This window comes from Castor canadensis, chromosome 6 (genome assembly GCF_047511655.1).
Source record: "Castor canadensis chromosome 6, mCasCan1.hap1v2, whole genome shotgun sequence".
Taxonomy (NCBI): domain Eukaryota; kingdom Metazoa; phylum Chordata; class Mammalia; order Rodentia; family Castoridae; genus Castor; species Castor canadensis.
The window spans coordinates 65549707-65576412 of NC_133391.1; the positions used below are offsets into that span (position 1 = coordinate 65549707).

The 26706-nt window shown below is 38.7% G+C and overlaps 1 protein-coding gene across 1 annotated transcript in view; it reads left to right on the plus strand.

Annotated features, from left to right (window-relative positions):
* Ccdc192 (coiled-coil domain containing 192) overlaps positions 1-26706 on the plus strand; it is a 216560-nt gene that overhangs the window by 131764 nt on the left and 58090 nt on the right. The window contains 1 exon segment of the mRNA XM_074077860.1: positions 4235-4369. Coding sequence (XP_073933961.1) covers positions 4235-4369 — 135 coding nt within the window.

A 26706-nucleotide genomic window follows, 5' to 3' on the forward strand; every position in this document is an offset into this window, starting at 1 on the left:
CAGTAAATAACAAAGCTCAGCCTCATAATCCAAGAATATGATTCAAAGTGTGTGGAAATAACCATAAATTTTATACAGTGCTAGCAGCAATGTTGAAACTCTTCTATAAATAGTTCCCTGGTTATTTCTAATTCTCAAATGCAAGCCACTCAGCAAAATAATACAGATAAATATTTCCTTTTCAAAACATTGCACAAATACATAATTTCCTCTCTCTTTCCACTCTGTAAGAGAAATAGGAAAAAAATCAAGGTAACAGGAATTTACCCCCAAGCTAGCAAGCTTTTCCTATCCTTTCAGTAATCAAGAGGAGAGTCCCTCGTTACTAAGGAGACCTTAACAGACTCCATTAGATTCAAGTGCAACACTTGGCTTGCCTGGCTAGTGAAGGCCAAAAGCGCAGAGGAAAATATTATCATTTCTGAAATCATTTGATGTCTATGACTAATAAAAGACACGCTGGCAAACTGAATTGTTTGAACTGCCTAAAGGGCTTGAATTAATAGCATATAGCTGTTCTGTCAGGAGAAGAGGAAAAAAAAGGGCAAAGATGTTAAACTACTTTTTAAAAGCATCTGAATAACCAAAAGATCCCAATAGAAACCTTAAGCAACCAATCCAGTTCTCTGATCCAAATTTTAATTTAAATTCACTTTCCCTTATAACTAAACAATAATGTTTGGGTATTTTGAGTCACATTATCCTTGAATTCTAGGTGATCAACAGTCCTTCTTATCCAATTTCTCACAAATGACAGTATTATCTTTAAAGTGTCCCTGACAACTATATGAGCCCTAGAGGTTTCAAGGGCTGGGTGTCTGATATGTGCTGCACCCTTCAGGAAGCTTGAGGAAGCCACAGGTGGAAAGGTTTGGGTGTAAGACAAACTTCCAACTACCTCTTGACCCAGGTTCCAGAGGTTACCATGGGCCTGCCTGAAGATGTTCATCCAGCCTCTGCTTAATCATCCCCAGCGTGGCAGGTCTTAACTAGGTCCCAACTTAACTTGTTATGGAAGTAGCTGTGATTGTTGGGGGCTGTTTTCTCATATTGTGCCAAAACCTGCCTCCTCATGTTTTCTACCCATTGTTCTTTGCAGTATCTCTAGAACAGCATTGTTTGACTCAACTTCCTCTCCTTTTGAATTGTCCCTTAGATAACTGAAGTCAGTTGTCATGACTACCCTGGGTACTGACTTCTCCAAACTAAATATCCTCCATTTCCCAAATAGATCATGAGGCAAGCATACAAATATTGTAACAGTAAGAAAAGGCAGAACACATAATTCCATAACAGAGCGACAAAAAGGTTAAGTCAATGAAATGAAAAGTTAAGGGGATAGACTCAGTGGTAGAACACATACTTAACATGCACAAGGTTCTGGGTCCAATTCCCAGCAATAAAAAACAAACAAGAAGGAGAAGAAGAAGCAGAAGAAGGGGCAAAGGGAAGAGGATGGGGTAAGGGGGAGGAGGGGGAGGAAGAGTTGAAATTCTTAACTGATATTGAGAAGCACTGTTGTCTGTACTCTGGGTTCCTGCATTCCATCAGTCAAGTCATCCGGTCAAAATGGAAATGTAGACTATTCCTTAGTTATATATACTAGGCCAGCTCCTAGTGACACCCCACTAATTCTTACCCAGTCACATATTTTTCTTTCATTTCATTTCATTAGTATCAATGCCTACTTTGAGAAAAGTTTATAGAAAAATATTTATCTGCATGTGAATAGTTGTGACATGATTTGAGAATATGAATGTCATCTACTACGAATTTAAGAAAAGTAAAGCTTCAATTCTTTCTTCTCTCAAGGACACAGAAATATGGAAATAATTTTCTAGTGAACACCCTATACTCCACAACTAGATTTCGCCATTAACATTTTGCCACCTTCAATGGATCTCACGTGTATTTGTTTCTCTGTCCATTCACCTTTTCTGTCTTTCAATGCACTTCAGCATAACTTGCTTTCATCAGTCTATCTCATCCACAACACTTCAGCATCTATGTCAATATCAGTTCTGTTTTGATACTTTCAGTTCTCACTTTCTTCTGAATCCTTCTTGCATATATCCCTTCATTCCCTTTACTTTCTTAATTTTCATTTCTGTATGTTTCCTCTCACTTTCTATTCCTAAAGTTCTAAGAGATGAAAGGAAATTGTAAAAATCTCATTGTGGAATAGTCTTGAAATAGCATCAGGAAAGATCACTGATATCACCCACAGCCTCATAGGTGCTATTGAAGCAGTCCTGGGATGGACAAGAGCCTCAGGAACAAGCTGACTCAAATCAGCTCACAAACAAGGGAGGTTTACATTACATGACAATTTAATAATTTGCCATGAGAAACATAGCTATCAAATGCCCAGACATATTTACTGATCAGATCAGTCGCTCCTGAATTAATCCACATGGAATGCTAAATTATGAAAGGTTTTAGTGAATAGAGACCCAGAGGAAGGGAATTCAAAAGTTTTAGTGGTCCTGAGGTACAAACCTTACCATACTTAATGTTTCAACTAGCCAGCCCAGGGCACAGTACCTGACACCCAGAGGATGCTTAATGGTGAAATGATGACAGTGGTACTAACTACTACTCTAGAAGAAATGTTGTAAAGATGTGGCACCTGGACTGTGGCTCAGGGCCTTCTAACCTGGAATGTGTAAGGTGAACTCTACTGAGTTCTACCCTTCCAGCTACCTTGGGACAAGTTCCTTGACTCTTGTCCCTTTAAGTTACACATTCTCTTTCAGCCATGTTTATACCAGTTACTAAGATTTAGTAAAGTTCTGATCATCCTGTGTTGGCTCTGGAAGACCACCTGTCATTTTTGTTACTGTTGTTTTCCATGTTGAAGATTGAACTCAGGACCAGGCACAGTTCTTCCACTGAACTACACCCAGGCACAACAACTTATCTGTAGAATGGGAGGCCTCTATCTAATCCCATCTTTGACAAACTGGTTTCATTGGCTTTACTCTCAAAGAACAAAGTGATTCCCTGCCACCCAAGTGAACTCCCTTCAGAGGCCAGTTTTTACTGAGCAAAAACTCTTCCTTTCCTTATGTCAAGATTTATGGCCCTTATCTCAACCAGCAAAAACACTGTTCCTTCCTATTATTGCTTATACTCTCTCTTCAACAAAATTAGAGATAAGGGCAAAATAGTTTCTGCTGGTTATTGAGGGGGTGGGGGGGTGAGGGAGGGGGCGGAGTGGATGGTAAGGGAGGGGGTGGGGGCAGGGGGGAGAAATGACCCAAGCCTTGTATGCACATATGAATAATAAAACAATAAAAAAATTGAAAAAAAAAGAATGATAATCCTATTGAAAAAAAAAAACATTTATGGCTGACAAGAAGTATTAATTGTGCATTTTCTGGACTTCTTAATTACCAGCCACAAAGACTTGGCAAGGTAAGCTCTGCAGCTACCCAAATGCAACACAAATGAACAAACGCAGCCCTTGTCACAACAGGCAGTGGTTCCAACATTGCAGATGAGTTCAATTTTGACGAATCATATCTGCTTTAAAATTCATGAAAGGAGCCTTCTAGTCATAAAGACTCAGGGTGAATCCTTTGATTATGTAACAATTTCCTAATGTAGTTCCCTCAAAAGTTTAGACTTAAAAATCAAACTGTTTTTATACCAAGTCTTTCCTGTCCTCTGTTGCTTAAAAACCATTCTTTACACTTTACCATTTTCCTTCTATAGATACCATAGTAAATGTGTAGAAACATCTTCAATTTGTGGTAGCATGAATACATTTTAGAGTTTATTTGAATGCAAGTAATATTCACATGCCAAAGGAAACATGACTCAAAATCAAGGCTCTGCTTATTTCACAAGTTTACTCATGGATTGGGGTAGCAGGGGAATCCTGATAGTTTAGGCATTAGCATCTTGGTAGTAAGTGCTAACTGGAAAGTAAAGGTCTTCTCAAATTGCCTCTTCTATAAATCACCAATCCACAGGGTTCAGATCCAGATTAAAAACCTTCCAGAGGTAAAGATCTTGTGAGGAAAAGAGTGAGCTTTTATTGCTGGGAACTCAAATGCTCTGACAGGAGCACATACACTCTGTGTCACAGACTTCAAACAGGACTCAATTAGATAAACAGAGCTTTTCATCTAAGCAACTTCAAAGGTAATGTTTGTTCAGACGTCATTAATTCCTTTTATTCTTTTGATACATCTGTCTCCAGTGACGGAAACTATTAGTTTTTTTTTTAAAGAAACTAAACACAAAAAGAAAGTGAAAAAGTTACAAACTGATTTGGCAACAGTTAAGCAGGAGGCTGCCATCACCATCCTGGAACTCAATGAGAAGATAACGATGCTCTGTGATGGAAAGCCAGCCCCTTGAGGTCAATCAGTATTACCATGTGACAGTTGTCCACTGATCCTTCATACTGGGTGATGCCTATGGTTTCACTGGCAACATAGAAAAAAGCCAGGTCACTGTGCTGGACAGCATCCCGGTTTAGCAGCATGCTGGCTGGCCTGGCCTCTGATAGGAATGAGTACAAACAGCATGTGTACTGCTAACTCCAGGCTGGATTCACTTTCTCCTTAAGAAAGGGGGAGAATACAAAAGTGGTTTGTTAAGGGGAAGTTTCCGAAGATGAAGAGTTGAACTGAAATAGATCTGAGGAGTGTCATTGGACAAGCTGGGTGGCAGATAGGAAAGAGCAGAGTCTAGGAAGGAAAGCCTGACACCTTGAGGGATGGGGCTTTGGAGTGTTGCCAGGAGCTCATCCAACATGCAGGCTGGTAGGCTGAGTCAGGCACAAGGAAGGAAGGAAGTCCTTCTCACTAATGGATGAATAAGCAAGAAAACAATAGGGAAGGCTGATTGGGGACTATCTAGGTAGTTCAGAAAAATTTTCATAGCTACATTGGTTTTGATTTTAAAAACAAGATTTCTATGAAGTTATAAACACACATTAGGGGGAAAATCTTATTGCCATCATTAGCAATAATACAAGTTAATATGCAATACTGGGCGCCAAGCATCTTGCTAGCATTCTATGTATATAAGAATAACCTTGGAGGTAGGTGCACTTACAAGATTACACAAGAATAATCAGAAGCTGGTTAGACACCAGCAAGCACTTCATGGGGAGTCAGCTGCCAGAGCAGCAACTCACCCTACACCAAGTGCATTTCCCAGCATTGGTAGACTGAAGGCATTTCTCTATGCTATGTCACAGAAGTAGCACTTCATTTCTGCCTGGTGAGCTGCTAGTAAGCTGTGGTTCTCTAGGATAAATGTCGTCCTTCCTTTGATGTGTGCCACTCCTGCAAAGCTAGGAACATGCCATTGTTCTTACACTGGTTTTCTTTAAAACTCATAAGTAATGCTGGAAAAAGAGGAGTAACTTAGAAACAAATGGAGGAGGAAGAAGTAGGTGATGTGGTGGCTTCAGAAGGGGAACACTCCCAGCATCCTGACTATATGGTAAACCTTTTGATATGACTTTGGTTTTCATCTTCAATTTTGAATAACAGTTTCCCAGGGTTGATTCAAATGCATGTAACACTGACATCTTGAAACACATGTGGAAAGCCAACTTTTTTCTCTTTCAACAAAATAACAAAAAAAGTTTATAAATTTGCTTTTACCAACATAAAACCTAAACCAAAAAAAACCCATCAGAGGGCTGGGGATGTAGCTCAGTAATAAAGTGCTTGCCTAGCATGTGCAAGGCCTTAGGTTCAACCCCCAGCAACACATACACACACACACACAAAATCCATTAGAGAATATTATCCATTTAAAAATCCTTACTTCAAAAGCATCATAACCATATTTACCATTGGTTACATGAGAAGAAGATAAAAATGATTGTGGAGCACTGGAGAAAGTGCTCCAGCTCACTTAAGGACTTCCGGTGTCTCAACGGCATATTAAAACTAGTACAAGCCTGGTGGTATGGCTCAAGCAGTACAATATTTGCCAGGCCAGCAGGAAGCTTTGAGTTCAAACCATAATACTGCAAATACATATATATAGACCTAGTGCAAAAAAAATTATTTCAAGGTACCTAATTGAAATTACTTTCATTTTGACAAAAATAACATCATTTACTCATTAATAATAATTTGGTCTCTTAGATATTTTGATGGGTCAAAATTTAAATAATACTGAGGCATCAGGACACTAATAGTTTAGGAAATGGGAGAGTATAGTAAATTCCATCTTTCCTTTGGTGCCACTTTCCTCTATTTTTAAATAAATAAAACCTGCTGTACTTATGACATATAAATAAAATTTAAACAGCCCTTTATAGATCAAAACAGTGACTCATCACCCCTTTTTGAAGTATGCATTGCTTCTCTTATTTGTTGGAGACACTGAGTCACTGCACCAACATGTAGCGCTGACATCTTAAATATTTGCACATTCTTACCCTTCCACTGCCCTGCCATACAGCCTCACCCTGAATTCAATAGTTCAAAGCATCTCAAGACCATTGTGGCCCCAGAGTAACAGTAGTTGGCATTCTCAGAGACTTGGTCACCTTGCCTTACCTCTTGATTCACTTCACAATAGTCTGAAAAGATATTCAGGAACTTTAGCACACAATGACCCTTATTTAACCACAGAATAATTAGGGCTTACCAGCACCACACACACACACACATTTCTGGAACTAAAACATTACCTTTCCCCTTGTTAATGCGTGTCCTTTTTGTTTTGGTGAAATTGGGGTTTGAACTCAGAGCTTTGCACCTGCAAAGCAGGCACTCTATCACTTGAGCCATGCCGCCTGTCCATTTTGCTCTGGTTATTTCAGAGATGGATTCTCTTGAACTATTTGCCTGGGCTGGACACAAACAGAGACCCTCCCAATCTCAGCCTCTCAAATGTCTAGGATTGCAGGTGTGAGCCACCCGCATCCAGCTTCATGTGTCCTCTTGTAAAATGTTTGTTTTGGGTTCTCAGACCTCTGTTTGCAAACATCAGATGCCCTACTCATGATAGTTTAAGGAGAAAGGATGATTTATTGGCACATATGTAAACCAAGAAAGGACATGCTGTTAGCCTTATAGTTCATTGGATTCAGGGTCTCAGATGCCATCTGGACACCCTTTGTCACTCATCTCTGCTTCTCTCTGCATTGAATTTTATTCTTTTAAGCTGGATATCAGAAAAGACTAGAAATATGAATTTAAGCAGCTATAGGCTGCACTTCCTATCACTTCTTCTCCCAGAAAAAAAGAAAGCATTTTCCACCAGATCTACTTAGAAAAAATCCCAAGGAAAAATTATCTGGCTTAGGTTAGGTACCCATCCTTGGATGTGAACCAATCTTTGTGGACAGTTGTGGCTGGCCAAGCATTGGCCATGCATCCACCACTGGGTGGCAGGGTAGAGGGAAGTAAGGGTGAGGAAAGAGAATGTTCGACAGACAACTCCCACCAGAAGCACTGAGCTGGACTGGCAGAAAGCCATCTCCTTAAAGGAAGGGATATACCATTACTGGAAAAAAGAAAGACAAAGCCAACATCTCCAATGCATTCTCAGGTAGTGGTCAAGTTAAAATATAATGTAATAATGAGTCATCCATCCCATGAATATTTTACACTTTAAAAGTAAATTTCTTATCAGTGAACAAAAGCCTCCATGATCCAAGAAATAAATCTCTAGTGGTATAATTTCAGATCCCATAAGAGACGGAGAGTAGAGATTCCAAGATGGCGGCTAGAGGTAGGAAGCAGAGAGCGACCCTCCTATGGTGAAGTCTTGGAGAGACGCTGGAGACACACTTTGCAGGCATAATCACCGAGAAAAGGCATAACTTTGACTCCTCCACATCTCCAGCCGGTGCAGAGAATCTCCACTTCACGTTAAACGGAGAACCGAGGAGGCCCCCGGGGCCGCCAGTGGCCGGCGCCCATACGGCTTGGGAAGACGCGGACCAGGTGAGCTTCGCGGTACCGCGGTTCCCCCACAGACAAGCCTGGGCCAGAGCAGCATAGCCCCCTGGACAGACTGACCTCCACCCGGGAAAAAAAGAGAAACTGAGTACTAAGCAATAAGAACAGTTAAGACACGCGGGAAAGAGGGTGGGGCGCCCTGAGCGCTGAAGATTGGGGGAAGGGAATCCTTCCCGGGACTGTAAATAAACGAGCCGGGCAGGCCGGAGAGGCTCTGGCGGGAGCGGGGCGCGCCAGCAACCAGGAGCGGGGACGCTTGTGAGAGGAGGGAAGACCCACTTCCCACGTGAACTGTAAATAAACACGCAGGCCTGACAACGCGGGGCAGTGTCACCTTTCCCAGTGCTTGGAAAGGGAAAAGCCTGTAGCAGAGGCCCCCCTCCCCCGCACAGGAGAACTCTGAGCAAACAAAGCCTGTGGGACCAGGTGAGTGCTAAGCTCACCCCAGAGATCTGCATAAATAACGCCGCCAGCTACAGGCTGAGAGCAGCAGGCAGGCAAGCCACAGTTGCAGATACCACTCTCAGAACTGCCTCCAGACTCTTTTTTTTCTTTTTCTCCCTACCTTTGATGAGAGAACAACCGAATTACACCTGCAAGCCGAAAAACTTACTGAAACTATTGCATTTGAACTGGGGACACTTGGTGGGGCTTTTTTTTTTTATTTTTATTTTTTCTTCTGTGTGTGTGTGAGTGTAGTTTTGTTCTACTTTATGCATCCCCTTTGATGAGACAACTACAGAACAACATCTGAGGCACCAACTCCAGGACTGGAGATTAAGACGGACATCCAAATTATTAAGACTGAAATTGCATTGCATATAAACTTGGAAGTTTTTTGGTTTTTTTTTTTTTTTTTAATTTCCTATTTTCCATTTTACTTTAATTCATTTTTATAAATAGATATTACTTTCATATACTTATTTTTTATTTTTTTTATCTTTGATTTTCAATCCTCTCTCTGTCTCTCTATTGTCTGTTCAGCTTACTGTCGATTAGTACACTAACACTCCCTGTTTATACCTTTGAAACTCTCTTGTCTGATACCTTGTTCTGCTTTCTCCCTCTTGTCTGTATATTTGTTTTCCCCTTTTCTTTAACTTCTTGCTTTCCATCTCAGCTCACTCTTCCGTTCTCAATATTACCATTGTTATTATTACAAGCTAGAAAATACTTAATTACACACAGTACAGGGACAGTAACAACACCAAGGACAATGACAGGAAGACAGAAAAAACAAGGAAACCAGTTTCCCCACAGCAAAAAATTAGTACAGGAACCAGAGGGGAATGAAGAGAACAGAAACTCAGAGCCAGACTCCAACAAAATGAAGATAAACTATGCCAAAGGACCCAATGAAGCCTACAAGAATAATTTAAAAGAAGACATACTACAAGTACTCAATGAGAATTTTATAGAGATGATACTGGATAGGGTCAACCAAAATGTACAGGAGACACTCAAGAAATTCCAAGACAATAAAAATAGAGAATTTGAAAAAGCAAAAGAAGAAATAAAGGAAACCATAGAAGCACTGTATAAACACCAAAGTGAAAGAGAGAACACAATGAATAAATGGATAAATGAAATCAGGACAAAAATAGACAACAATAAAGAAGAAAACAGCCAGGATATGGAAAACCTCAGAAAAAAGAACGAAACAGAACTGCAAAACAAAACGGAAAGCCAATCCAGCAGAATAGAACAAACAGAAGACAGAATCTCAGAACTTGAAGATGAAATGGTAATTAAAGGAAAAACCGAAGAACTATTAATTAAACAACTCAAGACCTGTGAAAAGAAAATGCAAGAACTCACCGACTCCATCAAAAGACCAAACTTGAGAATCATGGGCATCGAAGAAGGAGAAGAGGTGCAAGCGAAGGGAATGCGTAATATATTCAACAAAATAATAATGGAAAATTTCCCAAATCTAGAGAAAGATATTCCCATACAAATGCAAGAGGCCTCCAGGACACCAAACAGACCAGATCAAAATAGAACTACTCCACGACATATCATCATTAAAACAACAAGTTCAGAAACTAAGGAAAGAATATTGAAGGCTGCAAGAGAGAAAAAACAAGTAACATACAAAGGTAACCCCATCAAAATCACAGCAGACTTCTCAACAGAAACATTAAAAGCAAGAAGAGCATGGGGTGAGATCTTCCGGGCACTGAATGAAAATAACTTCAACCCCAGGATACTCTACCCAGCAAAGCTATCATTCAAAATAGATGGAGCAATAAAAGTCTTCCATGATAAGCAGAAACTAAAACAATATGTGACCACAAAGCCATCATTACAAAAGATTCTGCAAGGGATCCTGCACACAGAAAGTGACACCCAACTTAACCATGAAAAGGCAGGCAGCACCAAACCACAGGATAAGAAAAAGCAAGACAGTAGAGAGTAACATCAAGTTAGGTACACACAATCAAACCTTCAAACAACTAAGATAACTAAATGGCAGGAATCACCACATACCTATCAGTACTAACACTTAATGTCAATGGACTTAATTCACCCATCAAAAGACACCGTTTGACAAAATGGATTAAAAAAGAAGATCCAACAATTTGTTGCTTACAGGAGACTCATCTCACCGACAGAAATAAGCATATGCTTAGGATGAAAGGCTGGAAGAAGATTTACCAAGCTAATGGCCCCCGAAAACAAGCAGGAGTAGCAATACTTATCTCTGACAAAGTAGACTTCAAACCTACATTGATCAAACGAGACAAAGAAGGACATTCCATACTAATAAAAGGGGAAATAGACCAAAAGGAAATAATAATCATCAATCTGTACGCACCCAATGTCAACGCACCCAATTTCATCAAACATACCCTAAAAGACCTAAAAGCATATATAAACGCCAACACAGTGGTTGTGGGAGACTTTAACACTCCATTATCATCAATAGATAGGTCATCCAAACAAAAACTCAATAAAGAAATCCAAGATCTAAAATATGCAATAGATCAAGTGGACCTAGTAGATGTCTATAGAACATTTCATCCAACCTCTACACAATATACATTCTTCTCAGCAGCCCATGGAACCTTCTCCAAAATAGATCATATCCTAGGGCACAAAGCAAGCCTCAGCAAATATAAGAAAATAGAAATAATACCGTGCATACTATCTGACCACAATGCAGTAAAAGTAGAACTCAACAACAAAAGTAAAGACAAAAAACATGCAAACAGCTGGAAACTAAATAACTCATTACTTAATGAAGAATGGATCATCGATGCAATAAAAGAGGAAATTAAAAAGTTCCTAGAAGTCAATGAAAATGAAAACACAACCTACCGGAACCTATGGGACACAGCTAAGGCAGTCTTGAGAGGAAAGTTTATAGCCATGAGTGCATATATTAAAAAGATTGAAAGATCCCAAATCAATGACCTAATGATACATCTCAAACTCCTAGAAAAACAAGAACAAGCAAATCCCAAAACAAATAGAAGGAGAGAAATAATAAAAATAAGAGCTGAAATCAACGAAATAGAAACCAAAAAAACCATACAAAGAATTAATGAAACAAAAAGTTGGTTCTTTGAAAAAATAAACAAGATCGATAGACCCCTGGCAAACCTGACTAAAATGAGGAGAGAAAAAACCCAAATTAGTAGAATCAGGAATGCAAAAGGGGAGATAACAACAAACACCATGGAAATCCAGGAAATCATCAGAGACTACTTTGAGAACCTATATTCAAATAAATTTGAAAATCTAAAAGAAATGGACAGATTTCTAGATACATATGATCATCCAAAACTGAACCAAGAGGAAATTAATCACCTGAATAGACCTATAACACAAAATGAAATTGAAGCAGCAATCAAGAGTCTCCCCAAAAAGAAAAGTCCAGGACCTGATGGATTCTCTGCTGAATTCTATCAGACCTTTAAAGAAGAACTGATACCAACCCTCCTTAAACTGTTCCATGAAATAGAAAGGGAAGGAAAACTGCCAAACACATTTTATGAAGCCACTATTACACTTATCCCAAAACCAGGCAAAGACACCTCCAAAAAGGAGAACTATAGGCCAATCTCCTTAATGAACATTGATGCAAAAATCCTCAACAAAATAATGGCAAACCGAATTCAGCAACACATCAAAAAGATTATCCACCAAGACCAGGTAGGCTTCATCCCAGGGATGCAGGGGTGGTTCAACATACGAAAATCAATAAACGTAATAAACCACATTAACAGAAGCAAAGACAAAAACCACTTGATCATCTCAATAGACGCAGAAAAAGCCTTTGATAAGATCCAACATCATTTCATGATAAAAGCTCTAAGAAAACTAGGAATAGAAGGAAAGTTCCTCAACATTATAAAAGCTATATATGACAAACCTACAGCCAGCATTATACTTAACGGAGAAAAATTAAAACCGTTCCCTCTAAAATCAGGAACCAGACAAGGATGCCCACTATCTCCACTCCTATTCAACATAGTACTGGAATTCCTAGCCAGAGCAATTAGGCAAGAAGAAGGAATAAAAGGAATACAAATAGGTAAAGAAACTGTCAAAATATCCCTATTTGCAGACGACATGATCCTATACCTTAAAGACCCAAAAAACTCTACTCAGAAGCTTCTAGACATCATCAATAGCTATAGCAAAGTAGCAGGATATAAAATCAACATAGAAAAATCATTAGCATTTCTATACACTAACAATGAGCAAACGGAAAAAGAATGTATGAAAACAATTCCATTTACAATAGCCTCAAAAAAAATCAAATACCTAGGTGTAAACCTAACAAAAGATGTGAAAGACCTCTACAAGGAAAACTATACACTTCTGAAGAAAGAGATTGAGGAAGACTATAGAAAGTGGAGAGATCTCCCATGCTCATGGATAGGTAGAATCAACATAGTAAAAATGTCGATACTCCCCAAAGTAATCTACATGTTTAATGCAATTCCCATCAAAATTCCAATGACATTCATTAAAGAGATTGAAAAATCTACTGTGAAATTTATATGGAAACACAAGAGGCCACGAATAGCCAAGGCAATACTCAGTCAAAAGAACAATGCAGGAGGTATCACAATACCTGACTTCAAACTATATTACAAAGCAATAACAATAAAAACAGCATGGTACTGGCACAAAAACAGACATGAAGACCAGTGGAACAGAATAGAGGATCCAGATATGATGCCACACAACTATGAGCAACTTATCTTTGACAAAGGAGCTAAAAATATACGATGGAGAAATAGCAGCCTCTTCAACAAAAACTGCTGGGAAAACTGGTTAGCAGTCTGCAAAAAACTGAAACTAGATCCATGTATATCACCCTATACCAAGATTAACTCAAAATGGATCAAGGATCTTAATATCAGACCCCAAACTCTTAAGTTGATACAAGAAAGAGTAGGAAATACTCTGGAGTTAGTAGGTATAGGTAAAAACTTTCTCAATGAAACCCCAGCAGCACAGCAACTAAGAGATAGCATAGATAAATGGGACCTCATAAAACTAAAAAGCTTCTGTTCATCAAAAGAAATGGTCTCTAAACTGAAGAGAACACCCACAGAGTGGGAGAAAATATTTGCCAATTATACATCAGACAAAGGACTGATAACCAGAATATACAGGGAACTTAAAAAACTAAATTCTCCCAAAACTAATGAACCAATAAAGAAATGGGCATGTGAACTAAACAGAACTTTCTCAAAAGAAGAAATTCAAATGGCCAGAAAACACATGAAAAAATGCTCACCATCTCTAGCAATAAAGGAAATGCAAATTAAAACCACACTAAGATTCCACCTCACCCCTGTTAGAATAGCCATCATCAGCAACACCACCAACAACAGGTGTTGGCGAGGATGCGGGGAAAAAGGAACCCTTTTACACTGTTGGTGGGAATGTAGACTAGTACAACCACTCTGGAAAAAAATTTGGAGGCTACTTAAAAAGATGGACATCGATCTACCATTTGATCCAGCAATACCACTCTTGGGGATATACCCAAAAGACTGTTACTCCAGAGGCACCTGCACATCCATGTTTATTGCGGCACTATTCACAATAGCCAAGTTATGGAAACAGCCAAGATGTCCCAGCACTGACGAATGGATTAAGAAAATGTGGTATCTATACACAATGGAATTTTATGCAGCCATGAAGAAGAACGAAATGTTATCATTTGCTGGTAAATGGATGGAATTGGAGAACATCATTCTGAGTGAGGTTAGCCTGGCTCAAAAGACCAAAAATCGTATGTTCTCCCTCATATGTGGACATTAGATCAAGGGCAAACACAACAAGGGGATTGGACTATGAGCACATGATAAAAGCGAGAGCACACAAGGGAGGGGTGAGGATAGGTAAGACACCTAAAAAACTAGCTAGCATTTGTTGCCCTTAACGCAGAGAAACTAAAGCAGATACCTTAAAGCAACTGAGGCCAATAGGAAAAGGGGACCAGGAACTAGAGAAAAGGTTAGATCAAAAAGAATTAACCTAGAAGGTAACACCCACACACAGGAAATCAATGTGAGTCAATGCCCTGTATAGCTATCCTTATCTCAACCAGCAAAACCCCTTGTTCCTTCCTATTATTGCTTCTACTCTCTCTACAACAAAATTAGAGATAAGGGCAAAATAGTTTCTGCTGGGTATTGAGGGGGGGAGCGGGAGGGGGCGGAGTGGGTGGTAAGGGAGGGGGTGGGGGCAGGGGGGAGAAATGAACCAAGCCTTGTATGCACACATGAATAATAAAAGAAAAATGAAAAAAAAAAAAAAAAAAAAAAAAAAAAGAGACGGAGAGTAAACCCATTTGTGGAAAGGAGTTCCCTTCCAGCCTCTATCAAGTGATATCATGGTCACCTACTTTGAAAGCCCTCCTAACTATAACAATTCAGGTTGCAAGAAGGAAAAAAAGTGTTGATTCTAAGTGACATCTCATGTTACCTGGATTAATATAGAGGTACTTCTCTGTTATGGTTATGAAATGGTGCTTAAAGTTCTAACAAACAAATTAACAAAATATTTCCAAACAAGTAAGAATTCCCTTTTATCCAAATGTGCAATTTTCTTTGTTTGATTAATTTTCTAAGAAGTCTTTAGGATGCCTTCCAGGTCTTCTGATCCCAGGGAGGCTCCAGAATATTAGGAATAGATTCAAGAATATTCACATTCAAATTGGTGAAATAGTGATATAACAAACATTTTTATTTATTTTTTTTTTTTGGTGGGACTGGGGTTTGAACTTGCAAAGCAGGTGCTCTACTGCTTGAGCCACACCTCCAGTACCCAAACTTTTCTTTTCACATAAACATAGTAAACTATTTTATTGGCTATGTGTTTAAATTACTTCCAAGGAAATATATGGTTTAAGTCCATGGAAGGTTCACATGAAAAGAAAACCACCTTTATTATAAAACTAGCACAGGCAGAAACTTACATCCTGAGTGTTGTTTGTTGATTTTATTTTGTGCAAATAATCACAACCCAAGGCAGATTCCTTCTCCATTGCCATAGCCCACACCTGAGTGCTTACAGACTTGTTTACTAGCAGATTGCATTGAAATACCTATTGTACTCCTTTCCAAAGTTTGGGTTTACCTATTTGTAAATCTCAGTACACAGGAACCTAAGGTTAAATTTCAAAACATTCTTTGCCTCTTTTAATATGGGGAATAAAGTTACTGTGTTAGTCAGTTTTTCATCACTGTGATCAAAATACCTGACAGAACAGCTTCAGGGAGAAAAGATTTATTTTAGCTCACGGTTTCAGAGGTTTCAGTCCATAGTGTTTGGCTCCATTGCTTCTGGGCCCCTGGTGAGGAGAACATGATAGCTGGGGCATGTGGCAGAGGCTATTCACCTCATGGCAGACAGGAAGCAGAGAGAAACAGAAAGGGGACAAGACAAAAAAATATCCTTCAAAGACACCTCCCTGGTGACCACTTTCAACAGTTTCCACTGCCTTCTAATAGTTGTTCAAATCTTGAATCTGTTCAAGGATTCAACAACTGATTAGATTAAAGCCCTCAAGATCTTCTCTGGAAATGCCCTTCTCTTCTTAATTACTACTCTTCTTAATAAAATCAAATTGATAATCAGTACTAACCATCACAGTTACTTAGCTAAAGACCTTAGTGATCAAGTCCTGTTGATGGTTTGTGAGGGCATCACTTGAAGATACAAGCTCCTGTCTTCAACATAGATTTTTAAGCTTGCAAATTTAAAGGAATACACCTTTCTGAGTTTTGTTCTTTTTAAATGCTTTTCCCTTAATATGCGCAGGTACCAACTTTCCTTTTCCTATTCTCCCATTGAAAGTTGTATCAACTCTTAAGTCATCTCTCTTGGTTTTGCTGTCACTAAGGAGATACTTCCCAGGGTAGGCATAACCAGCCACACTTTTAGAGAGAGCTTGTAATAGGATTAACACTTCAGTGATTTTCAGTGACAGACTGTTTTTAATTACTAGACAACTTCTCCTGTGAACTTTTATTGCTTTCCTATATTCTTCAGAATGGAGATAATTTTTGCTAGCTCACAGCTAACTCTAAACACTATTTTAAAGGGTATCTTTCACCATGGTGCTCATTTCTAGGCACTCAGCCCAAATCTTGTGATTTTCTTTTTTTTTTTTTTTTAACCTTGCCTCCTGCAAACTTCTTGAGGAGCAAAGCTCCTGCTACAGCTAGGTGTTAAGGAGGCTGGTTTTAGGGAGTGATGAAAATGTCCTGGAATTAGATATGGCAATAGTTGCATGATACCATTAATATGGTAAAGCCACTTTACAAAGATTAACATGTATCTCAATTATTTAAAAAAAAACTGTTACTAAAATAAATTCTCGCTAAAGTGTAATGACTAATAACTCTATCAAGTGTAAGTGTATTTTAAAGAAAGTACATTGGACTTAAATAAAGTCTTGACTTGGTAAAATTCCAAGCATTTAGAGAGAGGTCATTTTTTCATAAATATTGGAGTGAGTCCATTCTTGAATAGTTGTCCATTTGTGTGTAGGTTTCTTAAACAATGCCACCTGCTCCTCTTCCTCCTTCTCTCAGCACAGTCTTCAGAGGCTGTTATCCCCAGACTAGGAAACAATTATGTGATCAGCACTACTAAATGCAACCTTTCACCACTGAACACAGATATTTACCAGTATGGTAGAGTTTCTTAAGAAAGTGGCAAAGCCGGCCTTGGGATCTCACTGTTTCAACTGCTGCAACTTTGTCAAAAAGCGCTGCTCACTGCCCATGTCGTCAGATCACATAGGGCTCAGTCTGATAATTAGTCAAAAGCACAAGCAGGCATCCTGCACCCCTATTGCTACCAAGGGTGTCACTGTCATGGCAGAAAATAATAAGACTCTAGGGAAATAAAAGGTGAAGATTTTTTTCCTACCAGAATCATCATTCCACCATTTGCAGAAAATTCTTTTAAAGCTCTACCACTGAATTTTCAGATATATAAATTACTCCAAGGTGGAATAACTGACATTTAGACCAATCAGCAGTTAACAACAGGAAAGATGAATGAGCAAAGGAGTACAAACTTCAAGGTGAGACTTCTCATTCAAGTTCCTTTGGAGTTTTAATATTTGCCTCGCAGAGTAGCTTCTATTCATTTTTTGAATCTAGGTCTTACTTAGAGATTGTCTGTCAGGTCATCTTTGTCCACTGAAAGTCTTCTCCTAAAAGGAGCCACTGTACATCAAAGCTAAGTCCTTCTCACTCATTTCAGAAGCTCCCTGGAGGTTAGGCATCTGCCCTAGGAGTGATGCAAAGCTTAGAGATTTGTTGTACAAGATCCCAAGAAGCTTTGCTTCTTCCAGCTTCAAGGCTGTGGCAGACACACTAATTTCACGTGGTTCTACTTTTCAAAAGGACACTTCAGAGACTTCTAGGCCTAAAAAGCACTGGTGTAAAACTAGGCATTGATCAGGATTTTGTTGGTTGCAAGTGACAGAAATTGAAATGAATCTGCTTTAAGCAGAGAGGTTTATTAGCTGCCAAGGCTGAGAAAGAGACTCATCACAAGCTTCAGAATGTTCCCTTGGCTACTCTTTCCCTACTCGCTCCATCTGGGCTACTGCAGGCCAGGGCTGCCCTGGCTCACCGTCTAAACTGACCATCTGGTGTTTTTGCCTGAGCAGAAGCACAGCGCCCTTCTTTCAGTAACAGAAGCATGATTTTCCTCTGAGGATTCATCTCCCTTTCTTTGCAGTTCTTGTGAGACTGTCAATCATGTGTCCAGTCCCTCTTGGATGGAGGGAGGCTTGTGACTAGTTGAGCCAAGCATACCTGTTCTTTCCTAGAAACTTGAATATTGGGCTGAATTCAGTGTGAGAGGGTAGGAAAAAAATGAACTGGTTCATCCTGGAGGTTGGCCCTTGGTCCCTAAAGAAACTGTCTGTTAGTTTTTGGTACCTATGTCTGTAGCTAACTTTATGAAGTTTTCCTTTAATTGAAAGTTTTCCTTCAATATTGAGGGCTATCTTATATCCTTCCCATAAATTGTTTTTGCCCAGGATCGGCTTATAGTATTTGTAGCCAAAAGGAGATAATTCACACCCAGCTCCCTGAAGCCCAGCTTCGTTTTCCAAGTCTACTCAGATATCTTAGAGAAGGAATTTGATTACCTCTTCTTCTACCACGTTGTTATTTCTTGGATCAATTGTTGTTACCAAGGCAGTGGGCTAATATCATGACCACATCTGGCCTGTGTGCCAGAGGTCTAGAGCCAGGAGCTGTCATAAGATAAGAGAAAATGCAAAAGCATTCTAGACAGAAGACAAATATACCTGTCACTGTCCCCTATAATCTGCTTAAGTTAAACTTCATAAAAGTGAAAGAGTCATTTTCTGCTTTATCTTATCAGGAAAGTTCAAACTATCTCTTCTTTTCTCCCTATAATATTTATTACTGTTTATTTAGGCCCTTCCTTTATGAATGATTCAGAAATCTGCTTATTTTCTCTAATTAACAAAAGGTAAGAATATCCCATTCTGATACTTTGTAGTTAGGATCCAAAATTTTCTAGCTGCACCAGCTGTGGGAATTTAATGATGTTAAGGTCCCCTCCTTCCTTTGTTTGTAAGACTAATTTTGGAATTCTACCATTATCAGGAAATGGTGTTCCCTTCCTTCTGTCCATCCCTTAGGAATGTTTTTTTTTTTAAAATCTCTTGGCTTCTATATCCAGAAAGGTTAGATGAAAGGGCAAGCACCAGCTAAATGTCAGACAAAGCACATGGGAATTGGAGCTTGATCAGTCTCAAAGGTTTCCTACTTAACCATGGAGCCTGCTATGATCACCAGAAGAGGGTGTGCTGTTGGGGAATTCTGTTAAATATCCCAGATGAGAGCCAAAGAGGAAGATGCTTCCTTCCAGGAAATTTGCAGAGCAGTCTCAGGCCCTCCTTTGTTAAATATCAGCAGAGGAACATTGTCAACATAAGTTGAATTGGAGACTTTGGGGCTGTAAACAATGCTCGGCCAACTGTCAATACTGGAACAGTTGTCCCCGGTATGAACCTCTTGTTGACAGATCCCCCGGAACCTCTCTCTGTTTTATTTAGTGACTCAATCTTTCCTGGTAGGAGTTTGGGGTTAGAGATTAGTTACATTGATCATCTGGATAAATTTGGAGGACAGAATGGATACTTTTAGGAGGTCTGAGCTCATCAAGTCAAATTTAGAAAGGATACACAGAACCATATTCTTCTGGATAAGTCCGGGCCCTCTGTTCGAAGTCACGGGATTTATTTCTGGCCAGAGGGATAGAGTTAGATATATACTATTACCTAGTTTTACATGTATACACCTATGTGCATCATAGTAGTCAGGAAGAATCTTTTTAAAGACACACTGCCTTGAGCCAGATTATCTATAGCTTCAATTTTCTCAATCAAATAAAGCCACAGTTGGATATATGCCAAAGAGAACATAACGAAGAAGAAATAAAGACATGTAAGGCTTGGATGTAGCTCAGTGGTAGAGTAGTTTCCTAGCATGTGTGAGGCCCTGAGTTGGATCCCCAGCACCACAAGAGGAAGGAAGAGGAGAGGAGGACAGGGAAGAAGGGAGAGAAGAAGGAGAACAAAGGAAGAAGGAAGAGGAGTAGGAACAGAAGGACGAGGAGGAGGAGGAGAAGAAGAAATGCAAGGGGAATGGCATTGTTCCTTAGCTGCTTATGGTGGAATTGGAGCCCAGAGAAGCGTGTTAGCTCATGTTGGCAGGATAAATGGAATCTGTAGGACTGAAACTGTTTCTACCTTTCTGCAAATGCTTTCCTTAATCCCAGAATTAGTGACTGAGATGTCACCCTGATTTTCCAGGAAGAATTTAAGTTCTGCCACACCAAGCCATCATCTTTATTTGGTCATATCATTGGAGTATCTGCTACACAAAGATGGTCCAGACGTGTTCCAGAAACCACTATTTTCTGTGGCCATTCCTAGTGAACAAGGAAGGAGCCCTGTTTATAGTATAGAGAATTTTAAACAGAACCTGGCAACCAAAGGAGGGAGAGGCCCCCAGCCACAGACTGAACCTGTGTTATTATAAAAACAAGTCAATTGTAACTCAAAAAAGGAAATTTTTGAAGCTGAAGGATGGATGCAAAAGTGGCAGAGAGATGCATATATGCTTCAAGAATGGAAGAAAACAAGAATTTGTGAGTCCTCAAGAGCAGAACAAGTACTTTCTAAGACAACTTAATAATATAAGATCTATTTAGTTATACAGAATCTCTGCATTACCTTAACTCTCAAATTTTTCCTAAATGTGTAAGAGAATAAGATTTTAAAGTTTTTATCACACTGAGTTGTAGGTTTCTGAGTTTGAGTAAAAGTCTTATCCTCTTAAGTCAGTGCACAGTATGCTAAACTGTTTGACAAAATACCTTTTAGAAGTTCTTTTTTCCTAGTTGACTAGACAAACAATTTTGATGGCCTTTTAGGGTGAACAAATCTTCCTAAATTTGGATAAGTGACAAAACCTCTGCTCTAACCCCAGGTTGCTCAATAAGTTTCTATCAAAAGGCAGATAATTCTCAACATACTTTTAATTTATTTATGTAAGATCTACCACAATCAGACATTATTCACTTTCATTTTAAGTTATATGCAATATTAATTAGTTTATACATAATTCCATTTATCATTTGTGGGGAGATGGCATTGGGGTTTGAACTCAGGGCTTCACATTTGCTAGGCAGGTGCTCTACCACTTGAGCCACACCTCCAGCCCTTTTTGCTCTGGTTATTTTGGAGAGAGAGTCTTGTTTTTTGCCTGGGTCAGCCTAGAACATTGATCCTCCTATTTATGCTTCCTGTCACATCTGGGATAACAGTTACATACAACCACTCCCAGCTCTTTTCAATTAAGATGGGATCTCAAGAACTTTTGTTTTTTGGCCTGGCCTGGAACCACTATCATTCTGATCTCAGCCTCTCAAGTAGCTAGGATTACAGGCATGAATCACCTTGCCCAGCTCATTAACTATTTTTAAAGATTAACTGGAGCTTTAAAGTGAAAACTCTTCTACAATATATGTTTTCACCAGGCACAGTAACTGGCACGCACCCATAGTTCCAGCTACTCAGAAGACTGAAGCAAGAGCCCAGGAGTTTGAGGCAAGCCTGAGAAAAACAACAAGAACTTTCCTCAAAATAATTAGATTAAACTAAATTTTAAAAATATATTTTTCATTTCTAAACTTTAACATATTTTCAAAGTGATCATATTATTAAAACTAAAAGGATACCACCTGACATAAGTTCTGACATATAAATATACGTTCACACTCAAAAATATTTGAAATGGGGACCAAGTACAAAATTCTGAATATATATATATATATTATCACCATACTTATATTTCAAATGTGATTGCACCAGAGGCTAAAATTCTAAATTTATGATCTCATTCATGAATGTTAACCATTAAGTGTCTTGGAGTCTTAGAAGCAAAGGTTAGTAGAACGTAATTAACTCCACAAATTCAAGAGAATGTCAAAGGCACTGGGGGAAATAAAGAGCTGACTGCTCTGAATGTAAAAGTCAGTGCTTGTCTTTTATTAATTGTATCAAAAGAAGAAAATTATTAGAACCAGGCCTTGTATAATCCCTCTATTTTGATGCTATAAACAAAAATTTCATATATAAGTGGATAATCATTTCTTTCTCAAAGTCATAACTTTTCCATACAAGTCCCAAGAGTCCATAATTGAATTTTAAAAAAGAAGCCATTCTTTTGAGGCTGCTTTTGATCTAAAGCCAAAAGGAAGTCATTTATTTAGCAGAAGCTAAATATATATATAAAAATATTGACAAGCAAAATAATGTACTGTAATTAATTTGTCAATAAAGCAGTATCAAGATGCTCAGAATTCGCCTCATGATAAATTCTCAAGACGATGGAAACTGGTTTGTGGTTTTCTTTTCTTCCTTTGGACACACACTGAGGAGCATTCTTATTTCTGTCGTATAAAATGGCTTTAGTCCTTCGGAAATATTCCTGAAGAAAACTGATACACCTACCTATCTCTTATTGCCTCAATTACATCAACTTTCCTTTGCATCAATTTGATCTAAGGCAGTAAATACTGTTGGACTTTTTAATGACGGATTTTACATTTATATTTCTATCTTGGTGAAATTTTATTTGTATTATTCCTGGATTTATTACATGCATCCATTGTCTAAATACTATTTGGTGCTTATGAAACTTAAGCTAGAGGAAAAAAATCTTGATTGAGCTTCACATCAAGGGAAAGGGAAATCAAACTAAATAAAGACTATACTAGAAAAATGAAATCCACACATAGTAAGTAAAATCCAAGCCTAATTGAAATGTAGAATTATCTCCAGCTATATGTGACTACTAGAAATTTCCACCAAGTTGCCCCTCTGCTCAGTGTCTGTAGGCTTCATACTAGGTATTTCCTCTTTCCTGGATGACCCTAATCTGTTATCCCAAAACCCACCCCTCTCCCTTCAGAACCTTTTTCTAAGAAGACTGCCTCCATCACCACTACCATATCCTCACCCTTTTCCTGGACTTCCCGTGAGTTATGTATCCATATACTTTTGTACATGCTAGTCCCAACAGCTATTATAAATATATTTTAGCTTATCTGTCTTTACCAGTACAATGTAGGTTTCTTGAAAAGAAAAAGAGAAGATGTTTTATTTTTCTTTGTTATCCTCAGCCTAGTACAGTGCCTGATGCTTTGAAGGTCATGAAATGTTGGATGGATGGATACTGGATAAAACTTAAAGGGACTCTTTCTTAGTGTACTGTAGTTTATTAACTGTGGGGTGATAGAGGGAGTTTGCTTATGAAATTAAAAAATTTAAGGCCACCATAATGGCAGACTTCCCAGGGAACAAGGTATACTTTTCAGACTAGCACAGCTACTGGCTCCTAGGTTGAAGATTATCAAATCCTGTGATTGGTTTGAAATCTTACTGATTCTTTATTGCAGTAGGCTGATTTTGACCTATCTCCAACTGTGTTATTTTATGACTTTTATCCTATGGATAGCATACATGAGTATCTAGAGGATTAAAATCTAGAGCTTTGTGTTGAAATCAGAGCACTGTCACTAAATTGACCAGTTCTATAAAACCAAACTGAACATTAATTTTAATGCTAAAGTCCTTTCTACCCCACTCTTTAAACTGGTTGACCTTCCTGTCCCACTCAGCACCTTGGGTCATCTCCTGGCCCTTGTGTTGGCCCTACCTATGCCTTGAGCCACTTTGATCCTGTCTGCATGAGTAGCACGTGCTGAACTCTACCGGGGAGAGTGGTCTTGCACTGATCAACAGTTTTATGATTTTTTTTGATCCAATATTCAGGTGACTTTTCTGGTTCTTACTGCATTCCTTGCTTAATCAGCATGTGCCTTGATGATGTTCTGTGTTGTTGTTTTAGATAATATCCTACCCAATTTTGGTCCAGCCTTCAGCATTCTCTCTCATCTTGCCTTATGTCCCTACCAAGTTTTTCTGGTTCCCACAGATACCAAGGTCTTTTAAGAACAGCCTCTAGTGATCTGGCTCAAGTTCAGCGTACTGCTGTTACTTTCATCGAAATCCTCCTTATCTAATCTCTGGTCCTTCCAAGTGTTCTCATTGTTTCTTTTCTTTAATCATTTCAGTCCTTTATATGAAAGGAAGGTTAACTATGCAGGAGGACAATTTGGGTAATGTCACTTTCATAGTCAGAAATTCTTTAATGGCTTCTCATTGCCAATGAAAAAAAGGTCACACATTTTAATCTGACATTCAGGGCCCTCCATCAACTGGCCTCAACATATCCTTGAAAAATTACTTCTTAAAATTTTCTTGGCCATGCTCATAGTCCCTCTCTCCATCACATGCCTGACATAATAGCTGGTGGAAGCCCTCTAACTCTAAATTCCACTCCTGCCTGATGGATTTCACATTGTTAACATGATTATAGATGAGTGTACAACTTTGCCCAGCAAAGCACTCATGATTTTTTTCCCAGTAGGTTGCTTTGTCACTCTGCAAGACAACTGTTCTGTTTTACATTCCTCTCTCCAAACTTCCCTCCGTTTCCTCTACACATATCCTGGAAAGTGACCCCACCTTTGACTCACCAAGAGTACACAACTCGTCAATGGGGACCTCTGTATCCTTCTGCTACCAAATCTAAATTTCTTGCATCATGTCTTCACCTGTGTTCTCCCAGTTGCCTTTTGTTGCTGTGAAGAAAGTTCTCTCCCACTAGTGCTCTAAACCTGGTCGTCTCACCTCCCCAGGTGTGTCAGTTATTTGCCTCATCTTTTGCATCACATGCTCCTCTTTAAGAGCTCATTCCTATTTGCTTAGGAACATGTTGGTGTTCCTAACAAGTTCCTTAATGCCTCATCCCTCAGTGCCTTTTTCCCACTCTTACCTTAGAATAAACTATTTTAAAAAGATCATCTCTACACACCGTCTTTGCTTCCTCACCTCCTTTCCATTTGCTATTGAATCACCACAGTTGGTTTTTCCTATCTTCCCACCCCATTGAGATGAAAGTACACAAATGAAAGTGCTCTAAGATATAAGATATAAATCATATATTATGGTTTCAGTCCCAGTGTAAACTTTTCTGTGTTCATCTTACTTGAACTCAGAATTATACAACACAGATGGCCCTCTTCTTCTTACCACATCTGCATTCTTCACTTTTGTCAAACCACAGTCCTGGCTTTTCTTCTTCCTAGTTAGTTACTACTTCTCTAACTTGCTGAAGTCTACTCTAAAAAACCTCAAAAGATCTTAAGGCCCTCTTCTTCTGTATCTTCAGTTGTCTGATATTTTAATTGGCCTGAATTGTCTGATTAATTTTAATTGGTCTTAAATACTATGCTCTAGTAATTTATATCTCCAGTCTATCTCTCTCCCTCTTGAACTCTAGACTCTTACATTATAGATGAACTTTATGTTTCCTTTTGTTTAACTTTTTACCCTAATCTTGCTTCACCCAAGGGCTTCCTCTATCTTGTATCATTGTGGTCAATGGCATCACCACCCACTCTGCTACCTGAGCTAAATAAGTTGGTAAAAAGAAACATTACAAATTGAGACAAATGCAGTGAAGAAAATAAATGGAGATCTATGATATATAATAACTAATTGGAGAAAACACTGAGGAGGTAGGTCAGCAAACCTCTCTTTAAGGAGATGACATTTTAACTGAAAACCATATAAAAGGAGTCAGCACACAGAGAGGCAAGGAAGAGCATTTTCAAGGAAATAGCGAGAATAAGACTGTCTCAAGAATCAGTGTAGTGCTTCTTGGCAATACTCATAAATCTGTTATCCCTAGAGCAAAATAAATAAAGGAGAAGATACCGGAGGATGAGGGTGTAGAAACTAGACCAAATATGAGAATCTCATTCATCCAGATATGAGAGAGAAGTGGCTCAGACCAACAAGAGAGCTTGAAAATAATATATGTACTCATTTAAAATCTTTTTAATGAGATAAAAACTATGCATTATTTTTATCATTCTAATCACGTGTAGGCATATAGTTCTGTGGCATTTAACTACACGTACAATGTTGTGTAACCATTATGGCCATGGATAGCCAGTTTGCATCATCCTCAACAGACACTGTGCCCAATAAAAAAATAACTCCCTCTTCATCGCAGCCCTGGTAAACTCCATTCTACACTTTCTCTATGAATTTATCTGGTCTCTGTTCTTCCTCAAGGTGGAATCATGCAATCTTTATCTGCCTAGCTATTACTTATTTCACTAACTATGTTTAAAAGGAATATTCGTGTTGTGACCTGTATTAAAATTCCATTGCTTTTTATGGAAGAACAATATTCCACTCTAAAACTACATTTTGTTTATCTGAAATGGAGTTTATCTCTATTTTAGAAGTAGAATCATTAAGACTAGGTAATGGATTAGATGCAGAGATAAAGGATATGAAGGTAATCCTAGGATGATTCCTAAGATTCTAGCTTGTGAGACTGATTTAGAGAAATGGGGGAAGACTGAAGAAGATGTTCCTTACTCCCAAACTAGATTGGATGTCATTGCATACTGGATAGAGGAGGATTCTTAAATGATGTGCCCCCTAAATAACTCTTAAGTGATGATTTGATTTAACTATGTTGATAGCTATATATGGAAAGAGGGTTGATATAGAGAATTTTTTTTAAAGAATGAACCAAATGATAAAACTTAAGGAGCACTTTATTTTATTCCTTTTTCCTGG